The following is a 21263-nucleotide window of genomic DNA, read 5'->3' as shown; positions in this document are numbered from 1 at the left end:
TCAATTAGAAGGACGATCATCCAAGTATAAAGAGAGAAAAGAAAAAGTAGAAGTTTGGTGGGAAAGGCAAATCCTAATAGCTACTGAAACATAACCGCGGCGGACTGCAAGTTAAATCAGATGAGATTGATGCATGAATTGATGTACTAATATCTTTGTGAGATTTAGGATTTAATTGCTACAGAATGATAGCGGCGGCCAAATGGGAGGTGCCATCATTCGGTCAAAAGGAACAAAGGCTCAACACTCGTCCTCCTTTAAAATACTACAAATCATACGGACAAAAACTCCCCTCATATTTACCAATTACTACATAACAATCTCGCCTCCAATAGAACAGGCTCAGCTTGAAGTTTATAATTTGAGACTCTATTTTTTAAAAGTTTTGGATTAAATCTTGAGATATACAGAGTGAGAATTTTTGAAATTGAAGTTAAATATAATCCGACATCATACCTGAACCAGCAGTTATAAATGTTCCTTGAAATTAGCTATTTATCTAATCAACAGGTTCCGTTAATGGTTCAGCAGAGTCGAAGAGCAGAGGATCGACGACCGGCTTACTATTGGCTTCACCAGCGCGCTTTCTAGCCTGTTGTTAGGATTTGGCATGTATTCATCCCAATTCAGAGACATGATCATGGAGGAAAGCCGTGCTTCTTTTCTGACACCTAACAGAATTTTAAGAATAAACTACAAATTTTTTACCAACTCAAGTGTAAATGGTTTGGAAATCTCACAAGGAATGCCGAATGCGGATTGAGTCGCAGAAATCAAACTCTCCTTCCAAAGACTGGAAGGTTCAGGTAATGAAAGAATTGAAGGAAAAGGCCACTGCTTCATCCGGATGTATAGATGTTGTCTGAACTAGGTCGTTCGTTCAACTGACGGACTCACAAGAGCTGCAGGAGAAAAGCAAATGCTTTCTGTTTCACCTTCGTTCTTAGCATTGATCTGAAAGAGAGCTACGAATCGTTAAGGAAGAAGAATATCCTAATGCCACACACCTGTAATCATTGCAAATGCTGCTGGCTGCTGCTAAGCTTCTACTCTAGTGTTTTCACTCTCATCTTTTAAGGTGGGAATACATCGCAAAGACCAACGTAAATGTCAACTTTGTTAATTGCAAAGACATTTAAAGCTATAGAGAAAGATGAATTACTAGAGAAAAATGCTCTCTAGCAGTCCACCGAGTAATTCTGTTTTAAAGCTGTAGAATGACAGTAATTGGATAAAATTAAATAGACCTTAATTGAGACCTGTATTACAAGAAGATATTGTTTCTTAAATAAATTTCTACAACATCTAAATTCCAAGGAAAAATTTTTCTTCCCTGCTGTCTTTCGCTAATGGCTGCAAAAGGGACCAGCGTTGCATCATAAATTATAATAAAATGGCATGTGCAAATTTGAAGAAATTTCTTTGACTCTGCACCAGCAATGAGTAAGCTGTGAAATAAAAAATAAAAATGACTGAAAGAAGAAGATCTATGAGGATCCAAAATTGCATCCCAGCTCTGTAGGATTGTTAGTAACGTCGGTTCCATTATTCAGACAAAATGATGAGTAGGGTATTCATGCTCATATCCATTATAATCATAATAAAGCCTCTCTCCCTTAGCAATATCACGAGTGGCAACCAAAAGGACCCGGCATTCACCATTTACACTGTACCTCACACATTTACAATTCTGCTTCTTCTTGCCTTCCCTGCACAAAATTGGACATTTGTTTTAAGCACATGCACTGACTATTCTAAACTCGAAGCAACCTTACAATACAGAAAACACATGGGACACATAGTTAATTAGAGACTATGCTATTCTATAACTCATGCAGAGGAGTAGAGAAAATAGGCTGCCAATGCCATATCAGAAGTTAAGAAAACAGAAAATAGACTGTCAATGCCATATGACACAGCATTGACACCAAGAGATAGGTTATACAGGCTTACAGAGTATGATTGTTAATGCCATTGATAAAGCGAGCAATGTTTCCACGTTTATCAGGGCAGATTACAAGACTTTTAGATGAGTCTGTTGCTAAAAGAAGGGTCATCAAGCTATCACAATCGTCATTTTCCCGGTTTTTAATGTAATCCACATCCCCTGTGTATTCTGCAATGAATGTCATATCCTTTATCTGTCCATCTGCTTCTACCGTATAACTGCACGACATAATTAATATGAATACACTAAATATACAGCTACATAATATAACTGCAACAGTACAAATTATTTCAAAATGGAGGTACCCTTCACATGAATCAAAAACTACTATAAGAGGAGGGCATTCGCCTCTCCTATTCATTGCTCTGCAGAGTTCCAAGGTCTCCATATCTTCCTTCGAAAGAACCTGGAAGAAGAACAACATACCAAAGCTAATAAGGAACATAAGAGAACCAAAACTTCTAAAACAAAAAAAATCGTTGAAATTCACACCTGCATGCCACCATTTTCAAACTTGGCCTGATTGGCAGATCTAGGGGCCATGCCAGGAGAGTAGGTGAGATCATCACTGAATTCCATCTGCAAAGCTGTTAGTGCTGAAGCAAGGGTACCCATCTGATTCAAACGTTGGTTAGGATCTTCAGATGGTATAAATGGCAAGAGTCTCCTTCTTTTCTTTAGCAACACCAATGATCTAGAACGTCTGCGACGCTTTCTGGTATCTAGTAGTCCAGCCAGAAGAACCAAGTAAGCAAATCAGTTTATGTTTGTCAACTAAAAGCAAGATAATGGCCACAAAAAAAAAAAAATCACTTTATGTTGGTCAACTAAAGGCAAGATGATGGTCATCAAGAAAGCTTGGCAAGTTCCAATATGTGCAACATATCTCACGCTCTCAGCACCAAATGCAAGTTTGTTTGTGTATAAAAGCCCATAAAGGATGGATGTAGTGTGATTAAAATACACAGTACCCTGTTCTGTAACTTATCCTTTAATCTTCCTTTGTACATCTAACGTCATCAACTTGAAAGACAATGCTTCCAATTATTTCTGCATTCATTGGTATCCCATGCATGAGAGGGAAATCCACTTAACAAACTCCCTAGTTTTACTATTGCAGAAGTTTTAGCCTTTAAGCAATGAACCAATGTATACATTTAAAAACTTAACTAATCACCTTGGAAAATTAATATTGTCATACATAGCTATATTATCAGATTCTGACATTTGTTCCAGTTGACAAACTCCAGCCTTGTGTGTGAAGTACCACTGGTTTAACAAGTTAGAACAATTAATTTGTATTACTTCTTACTAATTCCTTCCTATCATATCTCCAAGATATCTCCAAGAGAACCCTGACAAAAAATGTTGGTAATTACATTTTCAATTATATTGTTTTACTTTTGTATTTACTGGCTTGTACCACCAACTCTCCTATGTATTCCAGAATATTAACAAGTTTTGCACAAAAAAAAATCATTTTGAGTTTATTACTTATAATATGCTAATTGATGCTAATAGAAGCATAAATGTAAGTCAAAATCCTTCAAATTCTTTTATTGTATTTCTATTGATATATTCCATACTTTCAAACCACTATATACTATATACCCAGTGCTATTGATGATGAACATTTTAAGTATTATTCACCAGAAAATGATCATGAACATTTGAGTTTTAGAAATTTAAGGATATTCCCTCTAGATAACATTTCATTGCAAAAAACTCATTTATGTGAATTTATATGTTAATAAGGAAATCACTGTGGAAACAGATAGGTCATATTTAATAGCTGCAAGCTTCTCTTATGTGCTGCACTAATAGAAGGTACAGGATGCTCCAATCTGGAATCTATTAAATCTATTTCAACATAATGGAGCAAACAATTTTCCTAAATATACCCTGCTAAAAAGTAATAGTTTTTATGGGGAAAAATCTAAAACCCTATAGGGGAAAAAATGATTGCAGAAGCTACAAAGATAAAAATCCTGTACACTTGATAAATATTTATTCCTTTCAAAATGTACCTAATGTATGAATTTTGTTCTCACTTTTGATCTTGCTTTATAAGTCATAAAATTCACTGCTAAACACATTTGCATAGCACTTTGATTGTCAAAAGGTGAAGAAGCTAGGAAGGATAGTGGTAGTTGCAAGAGCAATCCCAATTAAATAAGAGTGGGAAAGAAACAGAATTTCCGGCAATTGACCTTCTAAAAATCATCTTTGAGAGAGAAGTGAATAGAGACCAGAAATTACATGAAATTGAAATGAAAATTGAGTGACATCAAGTCAATGAACCATTAGACAATTTAGCTTGGAACAAAAAGTAAAGGGAGTTCATGGTCCCATGAGACAAGGAAAATTTCTACAAGAAAACAATGGGGAGGTGATACCCTGCCAGAATTCTTTTCTTAATCCATGATATATGCTTTATAAATTTGCACTCTACATGTAAAATCAATGAAATAAGTCAACAAGGTAAATAGTATTTAAGAATAGCAGTTGATGCCATAAGAAAAATGCCTGCAAGCATTAGATATATGTCTTGCATTTAATAGTGAAGTCATATGTTAGAACCAGGTGATGATTTTCTTCTCAATTGTCAATTAAAATGTAAGCTATATAGACATGAGATGTCTATAATGAATTTTAACTCAGACATGTAGGCACAAAAGTACTTATGAGTTCTTCTCACACAATAGTATTAGCTAGGTCAAATTATAACTTAACCAAGAAAATCGAGCACTACATGCATATATGACTCAATTCTATAAATCTATAATTCAATAAAAATACATGTACATTGCCAAAAAAAAAAAAAAAGGCATGCAAAGTCATGAATCAAATTGTGGAAAAAAGTTATCATACTTATGCAGTTTTTTAGGCTGGGTACTATAAGTCATGTGCAATAGTCCACCTCTTATGACTTATAGTCCACTATTACAAATTATTTTTCATGTCTAATAATTAGGCTTTGGTTACATTATAGAATTAGATAAAATTTCTATGAGTCAAATGTCAATAATCAATAATTATACTACAATATTTCAAAGTATTTAACCAAGTTTCATATATGGTAGGGAGCCAGCTTAAACATTTGATTTCACCATAATTTTATGTACTGTTCACAAATAGCATACCAGCACTTTGCCATTAAAGCAAGGTTCTGGATAGCTCCTAAATTTTAAGCATTTTCCATCAATACTCACATTACTACTGAATGTGCTTGATTAAATCGCCCATGATCATATCTGCAATATCATTATTTTCTCAAAATATTCACCACCCTCAAGTGATCCAATATTCGCATTTCATCTATTTAAATCTTATGCATACTTTTTTCCCCTGCTCGTTTCCCTTAAATTGCATTACACTAATTATGATTGTAATTTTGCATGGAGCCTGAAACAAGGTAAAAATATTATTACTACAAATCAAATTTAATAGCCATTCTCAACCAACAGGAATTGAACATGAAACACGAAAATTTAAGGCCATTTAATTAGCAAATGATCACAATAAAATATTGCATTCAACCAAAAATTACCTTGATTCGACGTGAATTTCTTTTTTCCATCACAACTCTTCTGAATCCTAAAGAAATCAATTATCTTTTTCTGCGAAAAACCTAAAATGGAAAAAAAAAAAACCACATTTATCAGAAAAATTAAAAAATGTCACAAAACAAAGAAATAAATACATAAATAAAATGAAAATCCCTACTTCTTACTCGCCTATGACCAGAGCATTTGGGGCAAAGCCAGGATCCAATAGGAACACGAGCCATGATCGGTCTAAGGCATTTCATGTGGAAGCCTTTATCGCATTTATCACATAGGAGAAGCTCGTCGGGACGTTCACCGGAGCCGCATTGTTCGCAGCCGACGTCACTGTAGTCAGCTCGCTCCACCACCGCATATCTGGCACGAGCCATTATCTCTGCCACCGGCCTTAGCTTCCTCTGTGGCGGCGACGGGGACGGACGTCGTGGTGGCGACGGGGACGGACGTCGTGGCGGTGCCTCGGTTCGGCGCCGCAAGCCTACGAGACGCCGAGCAGCCGCCACGGTGGTGGCTGGAGCCATTTTCTGGATGTTGACGCGGAATTATGGGGAATGATTGGGGGCAGAACTGGAATTTGGAGAAATGGAAATGAAAATTGTGCGTTTCTGGTCTTACGGGGGAAATCAGAAAAGAGAAGACAAAGGGAAGCTTTTCTTTTCTTTTTTTTTTTGTTTTTTGAGTGCTATTGTGCGCGCGTGAGCGCACGGAATTCAATGTGCGCATCCACCTGAGAATGAAGAGTGCATGTACGTGTCTTGTCTGTTTTTTTTAATCTTTTTCCTTAATTTCTTTCCTTTTCTGTGCCAGAGCCAAATTTTCGTACCATGCACGATGTAAGTAAGTAACCCAAAATTTATAATAAAGTGAAATAAAATATGATATATTTATCTATGTCACTTGATTGAATTTATTAATTTTAAATATTTTTATCAAATAAGATTTCAAAATTGATTTGTGATTCTTTCTTATAGCACAAAATAAGTATAAATAAAATAATTTTTATTTTTGGTCGGTAATAGTATGGAATTTCACAATGTATATTTAGTTTTTTTTTTAATATTTGTCCTTGCACTCCAAACGGTTAAAGTCAAACTCTATTTTAAAATTTTTAAAGTTTGAAATAAGATTTATAAGATTCGTAAAAATATTAAATGAAGATATTTTATGAGAAAAATGAAAACACTGATTTTGTAAGGTTTAAGCCTTTAACACAAATCGGCAAAGATAAAGATGAGTAAAATTGAATTAGATCAATAATTCAATAAAATCAAATGCTATTTGAGTAAAATGGATTAATCTAATTGATTTATTAGGTCTATTGATCTAAAAAATTTGATCTAATTAATTTTATTTGATTGGTTCTTGATTTTAAAGTTTTTAGATCGAACCCATTGAAAGATTAAATTAATTATATATATATATTAATATATATAATTTTTAAATTTATATAAAATATATATTTTTATTAGTAATTTTCATTTTATATTTATAATTATACATTAAATTTATAAATTTTAATATTATAATTTACAACAAAAGTATAAAATTTTAATAAGTTTAATCCAAAATCGAACTGATCGAATCAATTTAACGTTGAATCAATTTAATCTTTTTTATGTTTAATCAATTCTAATTAATTTTTTTAAAATATTTAATTTAGGTAATCATTAAATATGACGAAGTAAAGCGATCGAATCGCATAATTACACACCTTAGACAAAGATCAAATCTTAAAGCCCAAAAACAATTCGGGCCCAGGATCATATAACTGAAAAGCCCATCAATTTGTCACAAAGGGCGAAGCTAGGGTTTCATTTTGGCTGATAAATATAAACCCCATTTCGCCCCGTCTGTCACCCACTTGTGCTTTTGGGAGGACAAAACCGGGTGAAAAAGCAAAAGCAGAGAGGAGCAGTCATGGTGAAGTTCCTGAAGCCAAACAAGGCCGTCATCGTCCTCCAGGGCCGCTACGCTGGTCGCAAGGGGGTCATAGTCAAATCCTTCGACGATGGAACCCGCGACCGCCCTTACGGCCACTGTTTGGTTGCAGGGCTAAAGAAGTACCCGAGCAAGGTCATTCGCAAGGACTCTTCCAAGAAGACAGCGAAGAAGTCCCGCGTCAAGTGCTTCCTCAAGCTCGTGAATTACCAGCATGTGATGCCAACGCGCTACACTCTTGACTTGGACTTGAAGGACGTGGTGACTGTTGACTCTCTCCAGAGCAAGGACAAGAAAGTCTCTGCTTGCAAGGCTACCAAGGAGAAGTTCGAGGAGAGGTTTAAGACTGGGAAAAACAGGTGGTTTTTTACAAAGTTAAGGTTTTGAGATCTGGATTATTATTTTTGAAGATTTTGAGGTTTATGTAGTGCTTTAAGCTTTGTTTTGTGGTAAAAATTGGATCTGTTTTGTCATAGATATTTTTGGGTTTTTGTTGTTACTAATTCTATATTTCTGTTATAAATTTTTGTTTGGATTTAATGCCCACTTGGAATTTAGCTCATCTACTTTTGTTACTTGCAATTTGATTATTAGTTTTACTAGTTAGTAGATGTGCGTTTTGAGCATGCAGCATTATCAAATTTGTGTTAAGCTTTACAGAAATTCTTAGCATTGCTTGTTTTGAGCTATTTTTAAAAGATGGGACTTCTTCGGACTAATATTTCCTACTTTGTTCCTCATTCAGTGTGAAAGTAAACCTTTGGTTTCTTGTACTAGTGGCCTGTGCTTATGTTTGCTTCATGTGTTTTCTCATTCCGGTTTCAGGAAAAAGGTTATTTTGACTGATGTTTTTTATTGTACCTAAGGGATTTCCCTTTCCCATTACATCAGTTTGCTGTGGTTATTTGTAATTGCAGAGCTGATGTTACAGCAAATAGGTTTTTTATGGTGTATGGAAGACCCAAGTAGTGCAGCTATTGTGGCATGTTTTACTTTTAGGAATATTCTATGTGCCAATTTCTAGTTACAACTGATTGCTAATTCCTGATTACTGCAATTTTTGTATATGCATCAAGGCTGCTACCATAAAAATAAATGGTTCTGTATCATTTGCCAGTGCGTCTGCATGTTTGATTGAAAGTCGATGTTGTGTGAACAAGGCATCTGGTATAGGTCAATGAAAATTCGAGAAGGAATAGTCATAACCTTCTGTCCCAGTACGCGTGCCTTCCCTTCTTTGTTTGAGTAAGCTAATTAGCCTACCATCCTTTGCTCCCCTTTACTTCCTGTTTGCATATGTTTTGCAGTGTTGACTGTTAGTGATTATTTCTTGTTGTTTTTGTGGTGTATTTCACTCCTGAGTCTGTACTTTAATTCATGTGGTTATCTGATGCTAGGCTTTGTTGGTTTCATAATTGTAGTTATATTGACTCCAAGGTTTCATAATTGTGGTTATCTGATCCTAGGCTTTGGTGTTTTCACGAGAGATATTTCAGTTATATTATTTTTAACGGTGTAATGAAAATTTGAATGAAAGAAAAAAAAAAACTGAAGATAGTTAAGATAAATTATTTTCACTTCAAATCAGAATTTTTTAATATTTACTTTTTGATCAGCTTTATCCATATTATAAATTTTTTTATTAAACTTTATCGATTTCAATTGTTATTTCTATTTGATGGTTTCTAAAGGAAAATTTTCTGAACTTAACTTAAGAAAACCGAAATGATTAAAAGCACACTATCTGTTGACTTTGTGATTGTTGTGCATCTTCAAGTAATTAGCTGATGTTATTTCAGAAAACTCAGGTTGTGCACTTTTCTTTCGAATGTGTGAGCTCCAAACAAAAGGGTTTACGAGTGGTGTAGTGATTGGAGAAAATTTGTAAGAGCTTGAATGCATTCTGGAAATGTTGTCTCTTGGTTGTTGAGTATTTCCTATGTCCTTGTTTGGTTGTGATGTTTGAATATTTGGTAACACAGGGAGCAATTGAGATCTTATTTCATATCCGAAAAGTGTTTGGTGTTATAAGGAGTAAGTAAGGATTTAATTAATCCACGGTGGAAATCTTCCCTCTTCAGTATTCTCTGTTCATCTATCGAATTCCAATATTTATTTCCGCCAAGCCCTCCCACAAGCTGTGGCCACATTTCTTTCGTTTTCAGTAAAATTTGCATTTGTATGAGGCCTGCACGAAATTTGGATTGCTTGTGGTGCCATGGCATTCAACTATGATAGGGGTCATGGGTTTTAACTACGTTAAGATTATGATAATTAGTTCTTATCACCATTCATCATTAACTATTTAAAAAAGTTTCTTTATAGATTTATTATACTAATTCTTAATTTATGTAAAATTAGAGAAAATTTTGTTTCATGTAACCAATGTAACACTAGAACAATAATGAACCCTTACATATACTCCATTGTTCAAATTTTGGAACAATCATTACAAGAATAGGTGTGATGGACAATCTGGAAGTCAATCATTCATTTGTCAAACAATTAATGGCAGCCCTCAAAGACGAAAATCAAATGCAATATCACCAAAATCAAACGAAATAATGTTCCTTCTTTTAAACTCAACTTAGCAGTGCCTTGTGAATTGTTTGAGTAGCTTTATTTGTGGATTACTTAATAGTATACATAGCGTATAAAGAGATAATTTTCTTCACACCAACATGATTGGCCTAAGAAAGATCTTCTCCACCCAACTCTTTCTTCTAATACATGGTACAAGGTGAAGCTGCTTTTTATTTGGCAAGCCTTATAGTGTTACATTTCCTGCAATAGAGAGGGAAAATTGTGCACTGTTAAATTATGCACGCGAAAACCTTATGTATCATAAATAAAGGTCTCAATATGACATACGTACCTAGCTGGCTAGCACCATGATAATTTTCTAGTCGCGATTAGGAGGTAGATAATACATGCCTGGTCCCCCATATTGTTTATATTCCTTTGGTGTTGGTGGCAGGGTATTGTGTTGGTGAGGTGGCAGAGATTTATGGGAAGTAGGAGGCGATGCTGGTGGAGGAGGCCTTACTGGGGGTGGGTTATATCGTCTTGCACTGATCTCCGGTAGGAATGCGAGAGAGATGATGAGCAGGACAACAAAATTAGCTGTGGTAAAAAAGCTCATGGCAACTGACCTATTTCCCTTTCTATTTTCCATTTCTGAATGCAGTCTCCTCAGCTTTGGTGGCCTATTTATAACCTCCCTGGCAAGGTTTCAAGACAATCTTTACGTATGAAATAGGGTAATAACAACGTAGAGTCAAAAGTTAGTTGGTTGAGCGGCTTTTCTTTCTGTTTATTGCTTCAAATTTCCTTGATGGTGATTGTTTTTGCTGACTATCATCAGGCCTGTAAACTTCCATCCAATTTCGTTGGGAGTTGGCTGACTTTGACTTGACTTTGATCACCATTGTCAGTGCGCATGATCTAGCATACCAATTGGACAGTTTTTCTTTATACATAATATGACTTGACTGCTATTCCCCTTAAAGTAAAAAAAAGAGAGCATGAAATGACTTTTGTTTAAATATAAGATAAAAACACATATGCTAGATGGGTATAAGTTTCACCTTTACATCTTCTAAGCATAAAACTCAAGTCAATGCCTCAAAATTCCACATTACCACCTTTACATCTTTCGTTTGCTTCGGTGCCTGGCTTTGATAAAATTTGAAGGATTCTGGCTGTTTTGGCCATGTTCACTTGGGGTTAGGTGTGTGTTGCCTTCAAGGCTTAGATATTATGGGAGAAGTTAATGTCTTGAAACTGGTGGTGGGCGAAATTCTTTGTTAATACAAAAGAGAGCATTACACCTCCAACTTCAGATCTTTGTTGAATTTCTTACATAAAGAAACAAAAAAAAATTAAAATTACATCTCCATTTAAGGATCTCCAGTCACGTTTCATCCAACTTCACCACGAGTTAATATAAGCTCATGATGTAGGTAAACATAGCACACTTGAGAAACATTCAGATCGGACCTTTTGCTGCAAATGATCCTCGTTAAGTTTATGCAATTTACTGTCAAAAGCTAGCTTTTGGGTCTGGGTAGTTGATAAACTGTTAATGTACATACTTTTTAAACACCCAAAAGAAAAAAGAAGTGAATTGTTCATTTTTAAAATTAATACCATTAGGAAAATACACGACTAAATGAAGAAATCTTGCAATACTTTGAAGATCAATTCAGATAATATTCATATGTAGATGTAACACAAATTAATCCACACCTGACACCCCCCACATCCGCTTCCTTTGCTTGGAAACCTACGCATTTCATCATCATACCTATAGAAGGTATCAGCCCTCACAAAAATTCCTCTGAGAAATAGATTTAAAAAACAAGTTGTAACTTCTACAGCAATCCAAAGGAGCAGCCACATTTCACGAAAAAGTCAATCAATCAATCAACGCAAGGTTTCCGCTGTCCCGAAGGCACATCTGACTAGGCACCTTGACAGTTTAGCCTTCAAATGGTAGTTCAATTTGCACCATACCAAAAACTGAATACCGGTAAAAGAACCTAATTAACTAAAAATCTGTGTCATTTTGAATAGACAACCTTAACAGAATTTGGGTTACAAAATTGGAAGGCTTATCGCCTCCTCATTCCTCGTCCACGGCCACGGAAACCACCTCCATGCCCTCTGCCAGCCATGGCACTTGCAGCAGCTTCTCCCTGTGCACTCTCCGACTGCAACAGTAAACGCAGGAAACAGTGAAAAGGGCTGTACAGGTCAATTGCATTCGCACACATTAGCGTGATCATAAGTGTGCTAAAATGGAAATAATGTTAGGTCACGGTGCAGTATTAGTAGAATTAAGGCTTTGTTTCAAAGCTAGGGGGTGAGTGGAAAAGTAAAAAGAAAATAAATCACTTGCCATTTTCCATCCATATTCACAAACATCAAGTTCTCATATTGGAAAGCTAATTAGAGGGATGTTACTCAATGTCATGAAGGGTATTTTGGATGTTATCTTTTTTATCTCCACTTACAGAGAATATAATGATAAAATAATACCATTTTCATTTTTTTCCCTCGCTTTTCATTTCTATTATTTTTCATCTTTCCAAGTTGCACACCAATAGAAAGAAAAAATATTTTCCTATTCACTTTTCTCATCTCAATTTTCATCTTTTCGTTTTATCTGTAAGTGATAACAAAGTAAAGCCTAAGTACTCAGATTAAACAGATAAAACAAGCGATAGCAGCATCTATTTTATCCCCCTCCTATATTTATTTATATATCTTTTTGGCAGGAGTAAGGGGGAGTGCAGCTGTGTGGAGGACTTTGGTGAGGTAAGTGACCTAAATTAAACAAGTTTACATTTGATACTGTCAGTCAACCACAAAATGCCATTTCATTAATAAACAAAGTTAAAAGTTTATAGACTTTAACAATCAATATCAATAATTTTTTAATGCTTAATTAAATAAAAAATAAATTATTTGACTTTATCTCTAACACTCTCTTACACCACCTCTCTCAAACCCTCTCATGTTCTTCCCTTGCATGCAAGTAAAGGGCAGAGGATTACTTCTCAATCTTCTACTAAGGGTTGACGAAAGAGTGATTTATTAAGGTTCCCTAGAACGGCCAGGACTAAGGATGGATTTTGAAGAGATTTTCGTTGAGGAAGAATAAAGGCGTGAAGTGAAACAAATGAAAGCTCGCTCATTATGCTTGTTGCATTACTGCTACTGCTGCTGTTGTTGATGCTAATACTTCGATGGGATCTATCCAGATCCATTCTTTTTTATTTTTTGGGTTTACTGTGATAAGATCATATCAATAGAAAGAAGAACAAACAAAAAAAAGTTAAGATTTAGAGAGATTTTTTTTTTTTTTGTTAATAGTCAAGGAAAGAACATAAGAAATAATGGGTTTTTGTTTGTTTGATTGTAAGGTGGTGGGCTGCAAAGATTTATAGATAGAAGATTAATGGAAGAGAAGAATGCCTGTCTGCAGGGGAAGAACATGAGAGGGTTTTGACAGTGACTCTGCCATAGAGTTTTGGGGAAAAAGTCAAATAATTTTTAATTTTTTATTTAATTAAATATTAAAAAGTTATTGATATTTATTTTTAAGAACCTATAAACTTTTCAATTTTCTTATTAATAAGGTGACATGTTATGGTTACCTAAAAGTGTATAAGTTACACACTGTTAGTGTATCAAATATAAATCCTAAAGTAGACAATAAAGGCACAATTGTTATTCAGCCAGTACTAGGTAAGGCATTGACATAGTTTGATATATTTTTCTTGTAACACATTTCCATTTTGTTATAGATCTGACTGAACCAAGTCATTATCATGTGAATAAATTCAAAGAACAATTAAGCAAACACAAACTAAAAACTAATATGCGAAAATAAAATCCAATGACACATGGATTTATGTGGTTGGACACAAAAGCTATATCCACAGGTAAGACAACAAGAAATTTTTACTATAATCAAGAGATGATGAAGATTACATCAGGGTTTGATCATCGAAACTAATTCGACAATCATGATACCCTAAACCCCAAGAGCTGTGGCTCCCAATCTCTCGATTCTTTCCCGCTTGAAAACAAACCCAAGACCATAAATGAGATTTCTCTCTATATCTCATTATTTTTGCTCTCCCCAAAATGCCATTAATGAGCCTTTAACATGTAAAAATAGAACAAACGAGAGCAAAAGCGTCATATTAGGAGAAAAGAGGAAAAGAAAGTTATGTGGATTATCGAGTTGAATTTTCAATCACAAACTTCAAAAAATCTCCACCTCTAGGTGGCCATTGAAACCCATACTAGGGTACAATTCAATAGTTTAGAGTCATCAAATGCACCTTGGAAAGAGCAAAAAAAAAAAGATAAATAAAATGAGATTTCTCAATTTTGAGACAAATCTCATTTGCAATCTCAAGTTTAGTTTTGGCTAGAAAAATACTAGAGACTTTTCGAGAGTTTGAGAGCAAAATCTTACATGTAATCTTCATCTATTTTTGGTTATCATGAAATTTCTCGTCATCTCCACTTAAGAGTATAAACAAGTCACTCATGAGCTACTTGGGCTAGGATCTATGAATAATCCGAGCTACACTAGTTCATTGTCAACCTCAAGCTCAAGCTCCAATTGCTCAAGTAACAACTCCAACCAAGTTTGAGTTTTTCAATACTCGACTCAAGTTGCTTGCAAGCTTAATACTTTTTGATATTTGATACATACACAAATTAAATATTATATTTGGTTGCATGTTTTTAAATTCTTTTTATGTTTTGAATTTGAACTCAAGCTGAGTTGAGGGTTGAGCTCCTTATTTTAGATAATGATCATCTTGCCTTAATCCAATCAAGCTCTAGTAGCTAAGGATTTACAGTTCCATTTGCCTTATTAAGCAGTTCAAGAACAGAAAAAGTCTTCCTGAATTATGAGGCTTGATTTAACATGGGTTTGACATTGGGACAAATTCCAAATACCACAAAATTTTATATAAAATGTTTGTTAGTTTTCTAACATATTTCAACAACAAATGAAGCATGAGGGCCCTCCTCCACGGTAGTTCACAATAAATTCAGATTATGTTGCTCTATTTGTTAGCAGCTAAATTTACCCAAACTATAGATTGGCTTTGGTGTTTGATTGTATATTATGCTTGCACCCTTCCTCAAGAACAATTATCAAAAAATTCCTACTAATAAAATTAGAACCAAAGTGTGAGGCCCAATAACCCATTAAAATTTTGACCTACAAAACTTTACAAAAGAAGAGGGGGGGATTTCTGATTACCATAAAGGCACCAAATTCTGAATTTTCAAAGTATTTTTGTCCACAGATACTTGAGCAATATAGAGTAAATAGATCATATTGACAGGAGCAAATGACACCACAAAATATAAAAATCATGCATATAACTTCTTAGACAGGGAACAGCATGGTATTACCTTGGGATTCTTTACAGTCTCATCCACACTTAAAATAAGACAAGCAGCCTCAGTTGCAGCATTGATGGCATTGATCTGTCAGCAAATGTTTTAGATACCAGAGGCACAAAATTCATGAAATTAAGATTAGCAAAAGACTAAAAAGTGCATCATTAAATAAGCAACTGTTAGTTTGAAATTTGTCAAGCCACCTTTACAACTGATGGCTCCCAGACAAAGTTTGCAAATGAATCTTCTATTCCACCAGTGTTGATGTCCACCCCGTAAGGCGCACCCTCACCTGTCCAAAATCTCAGTGTTAAAAAGAATCCTTTCACTGATAACAATGGGAAGCGAATGAAATATATATATAAACAGAAAATTTGGGAAAGAATGGCAACCAGAAGGAAGTGCATGCTTCTGCCTTAATTTGTTCAGCACATCAGTTGCATCAAATCCAGCATTGTCACACAGCTGCCGTGGGATAACCTGCAGCGTGAGAAGATAAATCATATGCAAGAGTTTTCATTTTGATAGAGGATTTCAAGGTGAAGTCACATGCTTTAGGATTAGCAAGGCAATGCCCAAATCCTTCTCTCTCATCCCTCTTCCCCACCAGCACATTTGCACAAAACTAATCATAAGCACGAACAACACAAGCTGCAAAGCATGCACCATATGTCTTAATCGTGTCGTGTAAACATAGGGTATAAACAGTTATATAGGTAATCACAAACACAACACGATTAATTAAACATGTCAATATCCTAAATGCGAACATGGATACATTTATTAAATGTGTAACACAACACACCTAGCACGTTTATTAAACAAGTAAGGTTAAATTTTATATGACACGATATGATTTATAATCTGTTTAAATGATTAACACGGATAACACAATTAAATTAAAATGCATACAATCACAAATGAAATGCAACTTCATTATTCAAATTTTAAACAAATAATCATAAAAACAATTATAACAAAACAGCAATACCATCAAGCATAATAAAATCCACCACCACCATCATCAACCACAATAAAAGAAAAAGCTAACCTAACCTCAGAATGTTACATAAAGAAACCCACAGCTCAGATGTAATTTTTTTAAGCAAATTAACTTTTTTTAATCACTACTGAGACAATTTTTAGCCCCACAAATACCAGATATTCAACAAGTCCAATTAAACTTCATTGAAGTAAAAATGGTACCTTCCAAATATATTGTCCTCGAGATTAAAAATTACTTATATACATTGAGAAAGTCATAATATGGTTGTATGATATTGTGATCTAAAAATGAATGCAAACATAAGCAAGCACACTCAGTTTTATAAAATAACATGGGTAAAATATCAAATTTGCTCATAGATATGACAAATACACCATTTCTCTGGTAATTATTCATACAATAGGCTCTCCACTTGACATCAAAACGAATTAAACTGTGTATCCAAGTTCAAGAAAAATATAGTTCACAAGGTTCAGCAAAATCAAGCTGTACTTCAGCACAAAGTCAGTATTTGGCATGTCTACATCTGTGTATGAATGTCAGGGTATACACGTACAGATGTTTGTATAAAATATTTTAAAAACAACTTTCATAAGTTTTCTCCAAGCAAAATATCAGTTAATCCTGAACCATAAACATTAGATTAAGACCACAATGACTTCAATATAACATCAAATTAAACTCAATTTCCAAACACTGTGTACTGATCACTCCCATGGTTTTAACGACTAGAGACATGAGCCAAATCTGTAGGCAATCAAAAGGAAGAAAACACTAAGGCCAACAACACCTACCTCAAGAGCTTTTGCATAAGAGTTAATAAAAAGTTGAGACTTCCCAGCTATTGTTCGTGCATGCTGCCTCAAGTATCGACTTATCTCCATCTGCCACCAAAGGCAAATTTTAAACATCAAAACCTAAATTGTCTTCAAACATACTTAAACATTTCACTAGTTATCATAAACACATACATCTATTGCACCACCTCCAGCAACTACAGTAGAGTTCTTCAAAGCTCTTCTAACAATCATAATTGCATCATGTAAACTCCTCTCCGCCTCTTCAATGAACTGAAAATAATAATGCAAATGATATCCAGCATCAGCATGAAAACCGATACACATTCAGTAATTTCACTAGTTAGAATAACGAAAGACCTGGTCAGCTCCACCACGAAGAACTATAGTGGCTGTCCGTCCTGATGGGCAACCGCTGAATATATTAAACCTCTCATTTCCAACCTGCCTTTCCTCAAAAACCTCACATGTCCCTAAAACCTTCAGAACAAACACAGAAGAAATTTAAATAAGAAGTTCAAAGGAAGGGAATTCAACAGTGTTTGACAGTGTAAACTTGGAAAATACAAAGATGGCTGCATTCAAAACAAATATAATGCGAGTTGCTACCTCATCGATTATGTTGTTAACAGATGTTTGTATGGTTCCACCAGTTGCAGCAGCAACCCGTTGAAGATCTTCCTCAGCTACACGACCAGCACAGAAAATATCTCTATCTGCGAAATACTGTAAGCAAATACAACATTCATGTGAATTATACTTGACAGGGAGAGAGAGAGGACTTAGTCATGATTACTGACAAACATCACTCTTCAATTTCTATGCAAAATTATCAGTTGAAATAACATAGGGGATAGAAAGAAATAGTTATGTATGGAATCATAAAGTGTTAAATCACATCAACATGGACATAACTACATTTTCTTTTTGACAATGCACAACTGTAAGCACTCATACAAGCAGGTATCAAAGCAACCAGAAATAAAAAGGACATAGGTCTTTCATATCACCAGAAAAAACTTATTATGACAACCATGCCAATGGAGTAACTCAATTAGTCACAACATAACCAACAAAGGAAAATAGATTTATGTCGATTGTGGTAGTTATCAACACTTACAGAGACAAGGACAAAGAAATGTAGTATCTACAATCAAGGCAAAATCTCACACCTGTGTCGCCAGATCACCAATAGCCAACCGTGAGAGAACAACTTTTGCACCACTCTTCACACATTTATCCAACTTGTCATAAATGATATTCCATTCTGCATCAACAATTGATTGATATTGTGATGGATCTGAAAGTCTGTGGCAGATAAATGGAAGGTAGAGTCAATAGCCAATTATGAAAAAAGAATTCAAATGAATGGCAGCAAAAACTCCTACCTTATCTCGGCATTTTCTTTCTCAGATTTCAGTTCCAACTCAATGTTTAACAAAAGTATCTTGGGATTCAGAAACTTCTTTGGCTGCTGTTCGAAACCCGCATATGAAAATGTCTTTTTAAAGGCAACACCATTAACCAAAAAGGAGTCACGCATGGTACCACCTGGAACCTGTTAAAGAAACCAAAATATTAATAAATTTGTTACATGACACAATGACATGTAATACAAGATACAAGACAGAAAATTTGACTGGAATGTTCCTAGCATTCATGAATCAAAGGAATCTCATTTTAGAGGCAATGCCACAGTCATAAGTAGTATTAAAATATTTCAAGAAAAAAAGGAAGGGAACTTCCCCACCCCAACCCTATCCCACACCTTCAGACTCTTGGCCACCATGCCAGATTCATCATTTGACATTAGTCATTAGTTCAATAAATTCATGGATCAGACCATCTGAAGTTGCTCCCACCTATCAATCAACCACAAATAATATCTCCATTGCACACACAAAATTCACTCCCACAATGGAAAGAAATCAAAAGGGAATCAACTAGCTCAATAACTTTAGCTATAATAAAAATAGCCTGAGACCCTAATTGCGATATAGTGTTTTAGAGGCTAGCCTTCTTATCCTATATCATGAAAGCTGCCTCTCAGCCTGTAGTACTAGAAGAGATTTTAAATTTTAAATTTTTAACTTCAGAAAACGTATATTACATCAATCCAAGCACATGTCACTTCATATCCAGCCATAATTGCATTTTCTAGAGTTCTCAGTAACTGATTGTATTATGAACCCAAAAAGGACATTTATAAAGTTAATTTTCCCAGATTTTGGACATTATAAAAGTTTCTCCATAAAAGTAGATACAAATTCATGCCAACCTCATTTACACTTACATGATACTAAAACACCAACGGATGAGAGTCTACACATAAAGAACAACCAAGTGCTATACTCAGCTAGAACAGTAAGATAGTGCAATATAACGCACATTGGGTCCAAAATGTATGATTTTCCAGATTAAATAAAATGTGGTACCTTGTCCAAAAGACTTTCAAGTACAATTATCTGAAAAAGGAAAAAAACTAATAACAAATTGAAAATAAGGCATGACGAACAGGAGTCTACCTTCTTAACTCCAATTAAATTTAACCTATCATCATTGCCAATAGCAATAACAGCATCCACAACCATTGACGCAAAGAACTCCTTTTCCCCACCAATGAGTTTTGAAGAGAGTGTTGTTGCAGCACATTTAGCTAATAAGCTTTTCTTCTCTTCTAGACTTTTCCCCTCTATGCTAACAGCTAGTTCTTTGACCTTCTCAATTGCCTGTCCATCGAGTACAACATTGCACATAAATAGACACAAAAGACCAAGGCAACATCTAAACCATGAAAAGGGGAAAATAACACAAAAAACTCACCAAATAGCAAGCAGTTCGATAACTCCGAATGAGATTTTGAGGGTGGACTCCATCCTCTACAAAAGGCTTGGCCTCTTTCAAAAACTCCCCTGCTAGTAGTACAACAGTTGTAGTTCCATCACCAACCTGCAAGATGCACAAACCATACTCTCAAAATCATGTAAATGGTACGAAAAAATAGTGGATCTTGTCAACATCAACATCCCCTATGAGATGCCCAAAGCCAAACTGACCAAAACCAACTCCAAATTAAAATCCCAGTTCAGTAAAGAAAACCCGTTGTTCATATCCTAAATGAACTCTAGTTTAACTGAAAATTGAGAAATGATATGGAATCTACAACAAGAAGGGAAAAGAATGGGGCGAAGAGTGACCTCTGAGTCCTGAGACTTGGCGATATCGACGAGGATCTTGGCGGCAGGGTGGACGATATCGAGAAGCTTCATGATGGTGGCGCCGTCATTGGAAATGGTGACGTTCCCTTTGTCATCGTGGATGAGTTTGTCCATACCCCTGGGACCCAGGGTTGTTCTAACCACGTCAGCGACGGCAGTGCAAGCGTTTATGTTGCTGACGAGCTGAGCCTTCCCCTGGGACGTATCGGTCCCTTCTTTCAAAAGAATGATTTGGGGTTGCTGCAACGAAAAGAGAGAAACAAATTTGGTATCAGTTAAAAAATAGATTCAAGATGTCAAACGAATGCATATGAAGATAAGCCAGGAGGAGGGTGAAGTCACCAGCATGGCTGCCATTGTAGCTAGGGTTTTGCTAGTTCTTTTAGGTGGAAGAAAGGAGCAGAGTGGGAGAGGAAGAGTGTTCTGGTTCTTTCTTGAGTTTTGTTAGGGGTTTAATTTTTAAAGGGTTTCCCTTTTAAGTTCAAAAGGGCTGAATTTGGGTGTAGAAATGGTGTGTCAAAAATTACAGAGTTGGATTCTCCCATTTTGAGTATTGAGCCCTGTCACATGGAGTTTGATTTTGGGCCTTAATTGGGCTCCTCTTTTGTTTTTTTTTTTTTCTCTAATATTCCCTTTCCTCTCTTATTATCTTTATCATGGATGAACAAGATCATTCATAAATAAATTTTGTAATATTTTTTTTAAAAAAATTGCTACCTATCTGTAAATAAATTTTGTAATATGAAACAATAGTTTATAAAGTTTCATTGCAAAAGAAAAAAGGGGCTTGAAATTTCTAATGTCTTTTTTTTTGTTGAAGTGTGCAAAATAATAATTTTCATGATAATTCTT

The 21263-nt window shown here is 35.1% G+C and overlaps 3 protein-coding genes and 1 long non-coding RNA gene across 5 annotated transcripts; 1 reads left to right on the top strand and 3 right to left on the bottom strand.

The window, feature by feature from the left end:
* Positions 1 to 1490: 1490 nt before the first annotated feature.
* ATXR5 (TRITHORAX-RELATED PROTEIN 5) lies at positions 1491 to 6272 on the bottom strand. Of its 2 annotated transcripts, XM_007048256.3 has the most exons (6): positions 5675 to 6271; positions 5499 to 5579; positions 2441 to 2670; positions 2254 to 2354; positions 1954 to 2166; positions 1491 to 1709 (listed from the first exon to the last, which is right to left on the bottom strand). In XM_007048256.3, the coding sequence occupies exons 1-6, from the start codon at positions 6033 to 6035 to the stop codon at positions 1550 to 1552; spliced, it is 1146 nt and encodes a 381-aa protein (XP_007048318.3). In that variant the 5' UTR covers positions 6036 to 6271; the 3' UTR covers positions 1491 to 1549. The 2 variants fall into 2 exon arrangements, with proteins under 2 accessions (XP_007048318.3, XP_088659239.1); XM_088803113.1 differs by having other exon boundaries at positions 1954 to 2354; positions 5675 to 6272.
* A 1087-nt stretch (positions 6273 to 7359) lies between these two features.
* Positions 7360 to 7992, top strand: LOC18611812 (large ribosomal subunit protein eL27x-like). Its single transcript, XM_018114366.2, has one exon. It carries the CDS (start codon positions 7432 to 7434, stop codon positions 7837 to 7839), a length of 408 nt encoding a protein of 135 aa, XP_017969855.1. The 5' UTR covers positions 7360 to 7431; the 3' UTR covers positions 7840 to 7992.
* Positions 7993 to 10004: 2012 nt separating this feature from the next.
* Positions 10005 to 10637, bottom strand: LOC18611811 (uncharacterized). The gene is made up of 2 exons (XR_001927705.2): positions 10328 to 10637; positions 10005 to 10236 (listed from the first exon to the last, which is right to left on the bottom strand). It is a non-coding gene; the product is annotated as an uncharacterized LOC18611811 (long non-coding RNA).
* Positions 10638 to 11624: 987 nt separating this feature from the next.
* LOC18611810 (TCP-1/cpn60 chaperonin family protein) lies at positions 11625 to 20912 on the bottom strand. Its single transcript, XM_018113936.2, has 14 exons — positions 20754 to 20912; positions 20391 to 20651; positions 20017 to 20142; positions 19719 to 19922; positions 18582 to 18751; positions 18366 to 18501; positions 17803 to 17919; positions 17554 to 17673; positions 17368 to 17466; positions 17191 to 17280; positions 15783 to 15870; positions 15594 to 15682; positions 15403 to 15477; positions 11625 to 12164 (listed from the first exon to the last, which is right to left on the bottom strand). The coding sequence occupies exons 1-14, from the start codon at positions 20766 to 20768 to the stop codon at positions 12066 to 12068; spliced, it is 1689 nt and encodes a 562-aa protein (XP_017969425.2). The 5' UTR covers positions 20769 to 20912; the 3' UTR covers positions 11625 to 12065.
* Between the last annotated feature and the right edge of the window lie 351 nt (positions 20913 to 21263).

This window comes from Theobroma cacao, chromosome 1 (assembly GCF_053813885.1).
Source record: "Theobroma cacao isolate CCN51 chromosome 1, ASM5381388v1, whole genome shotgun sequence".
NCBI classification, from domain to species: Eukaryota; Viridiplantae; Streptophyta; class Magnoliopsida; order Malvales; family Malvaceae; genus Theobroma; species Theobroma cacao.
Note: the sequence above shows the minus strand (reverse complement) of the source record. Positions and strands in the feature narration are given on the sequence as shown.

Bases quoted from the DNA above. Each gene is read 5' to 3' on its own strand.
- ATXR5 (XM_088803113.1), bottom strand. From the start codon at position 6,035: ATGGCTCCAGCCACCACCGTGGCGGCTGCTCGGCGTCTCGTAGGCTTG. The intron at 2,671-5,498 runs GTAATTTTTGGT...CTGGACTACTAG, and splicing joins GAAATTCACGTCGAATCAAG to ATACCAGAAAGCGTCGCAGA. The intron at 2,355-2,440 runs GTGTGAATTTCA...TTCTTCTTCCAG, and splicing joins TTGAAAATGGTGGCATGCAG to GTTCTTTCGAAGGAAGATAT.
- LOC18611812 (XM_018114366.2), top strand. From the start codon at position 7,432: ATGGTGAAGTTCCTGAAGCCAAACAAGGCCGTCATCGTCCTCCAGGGC.
- LOC18611810 (XM_018113936.2), bottom strand. The intron at 17,920-18,365 runs GTGTGAGATTTT...ATTTGCTTACAG, and splicing joins TTGGTGATCTGGCGACACAG to TATTTCGCAGATAGAGATAT. The intron at 15,871-17,190 runs GTAGGTGTTGTT...CTCACGCTGCAG, and splicing joins CTTATGCAAAAGCTCTTGAG to GTTATCCCACGGCAGCTGTG.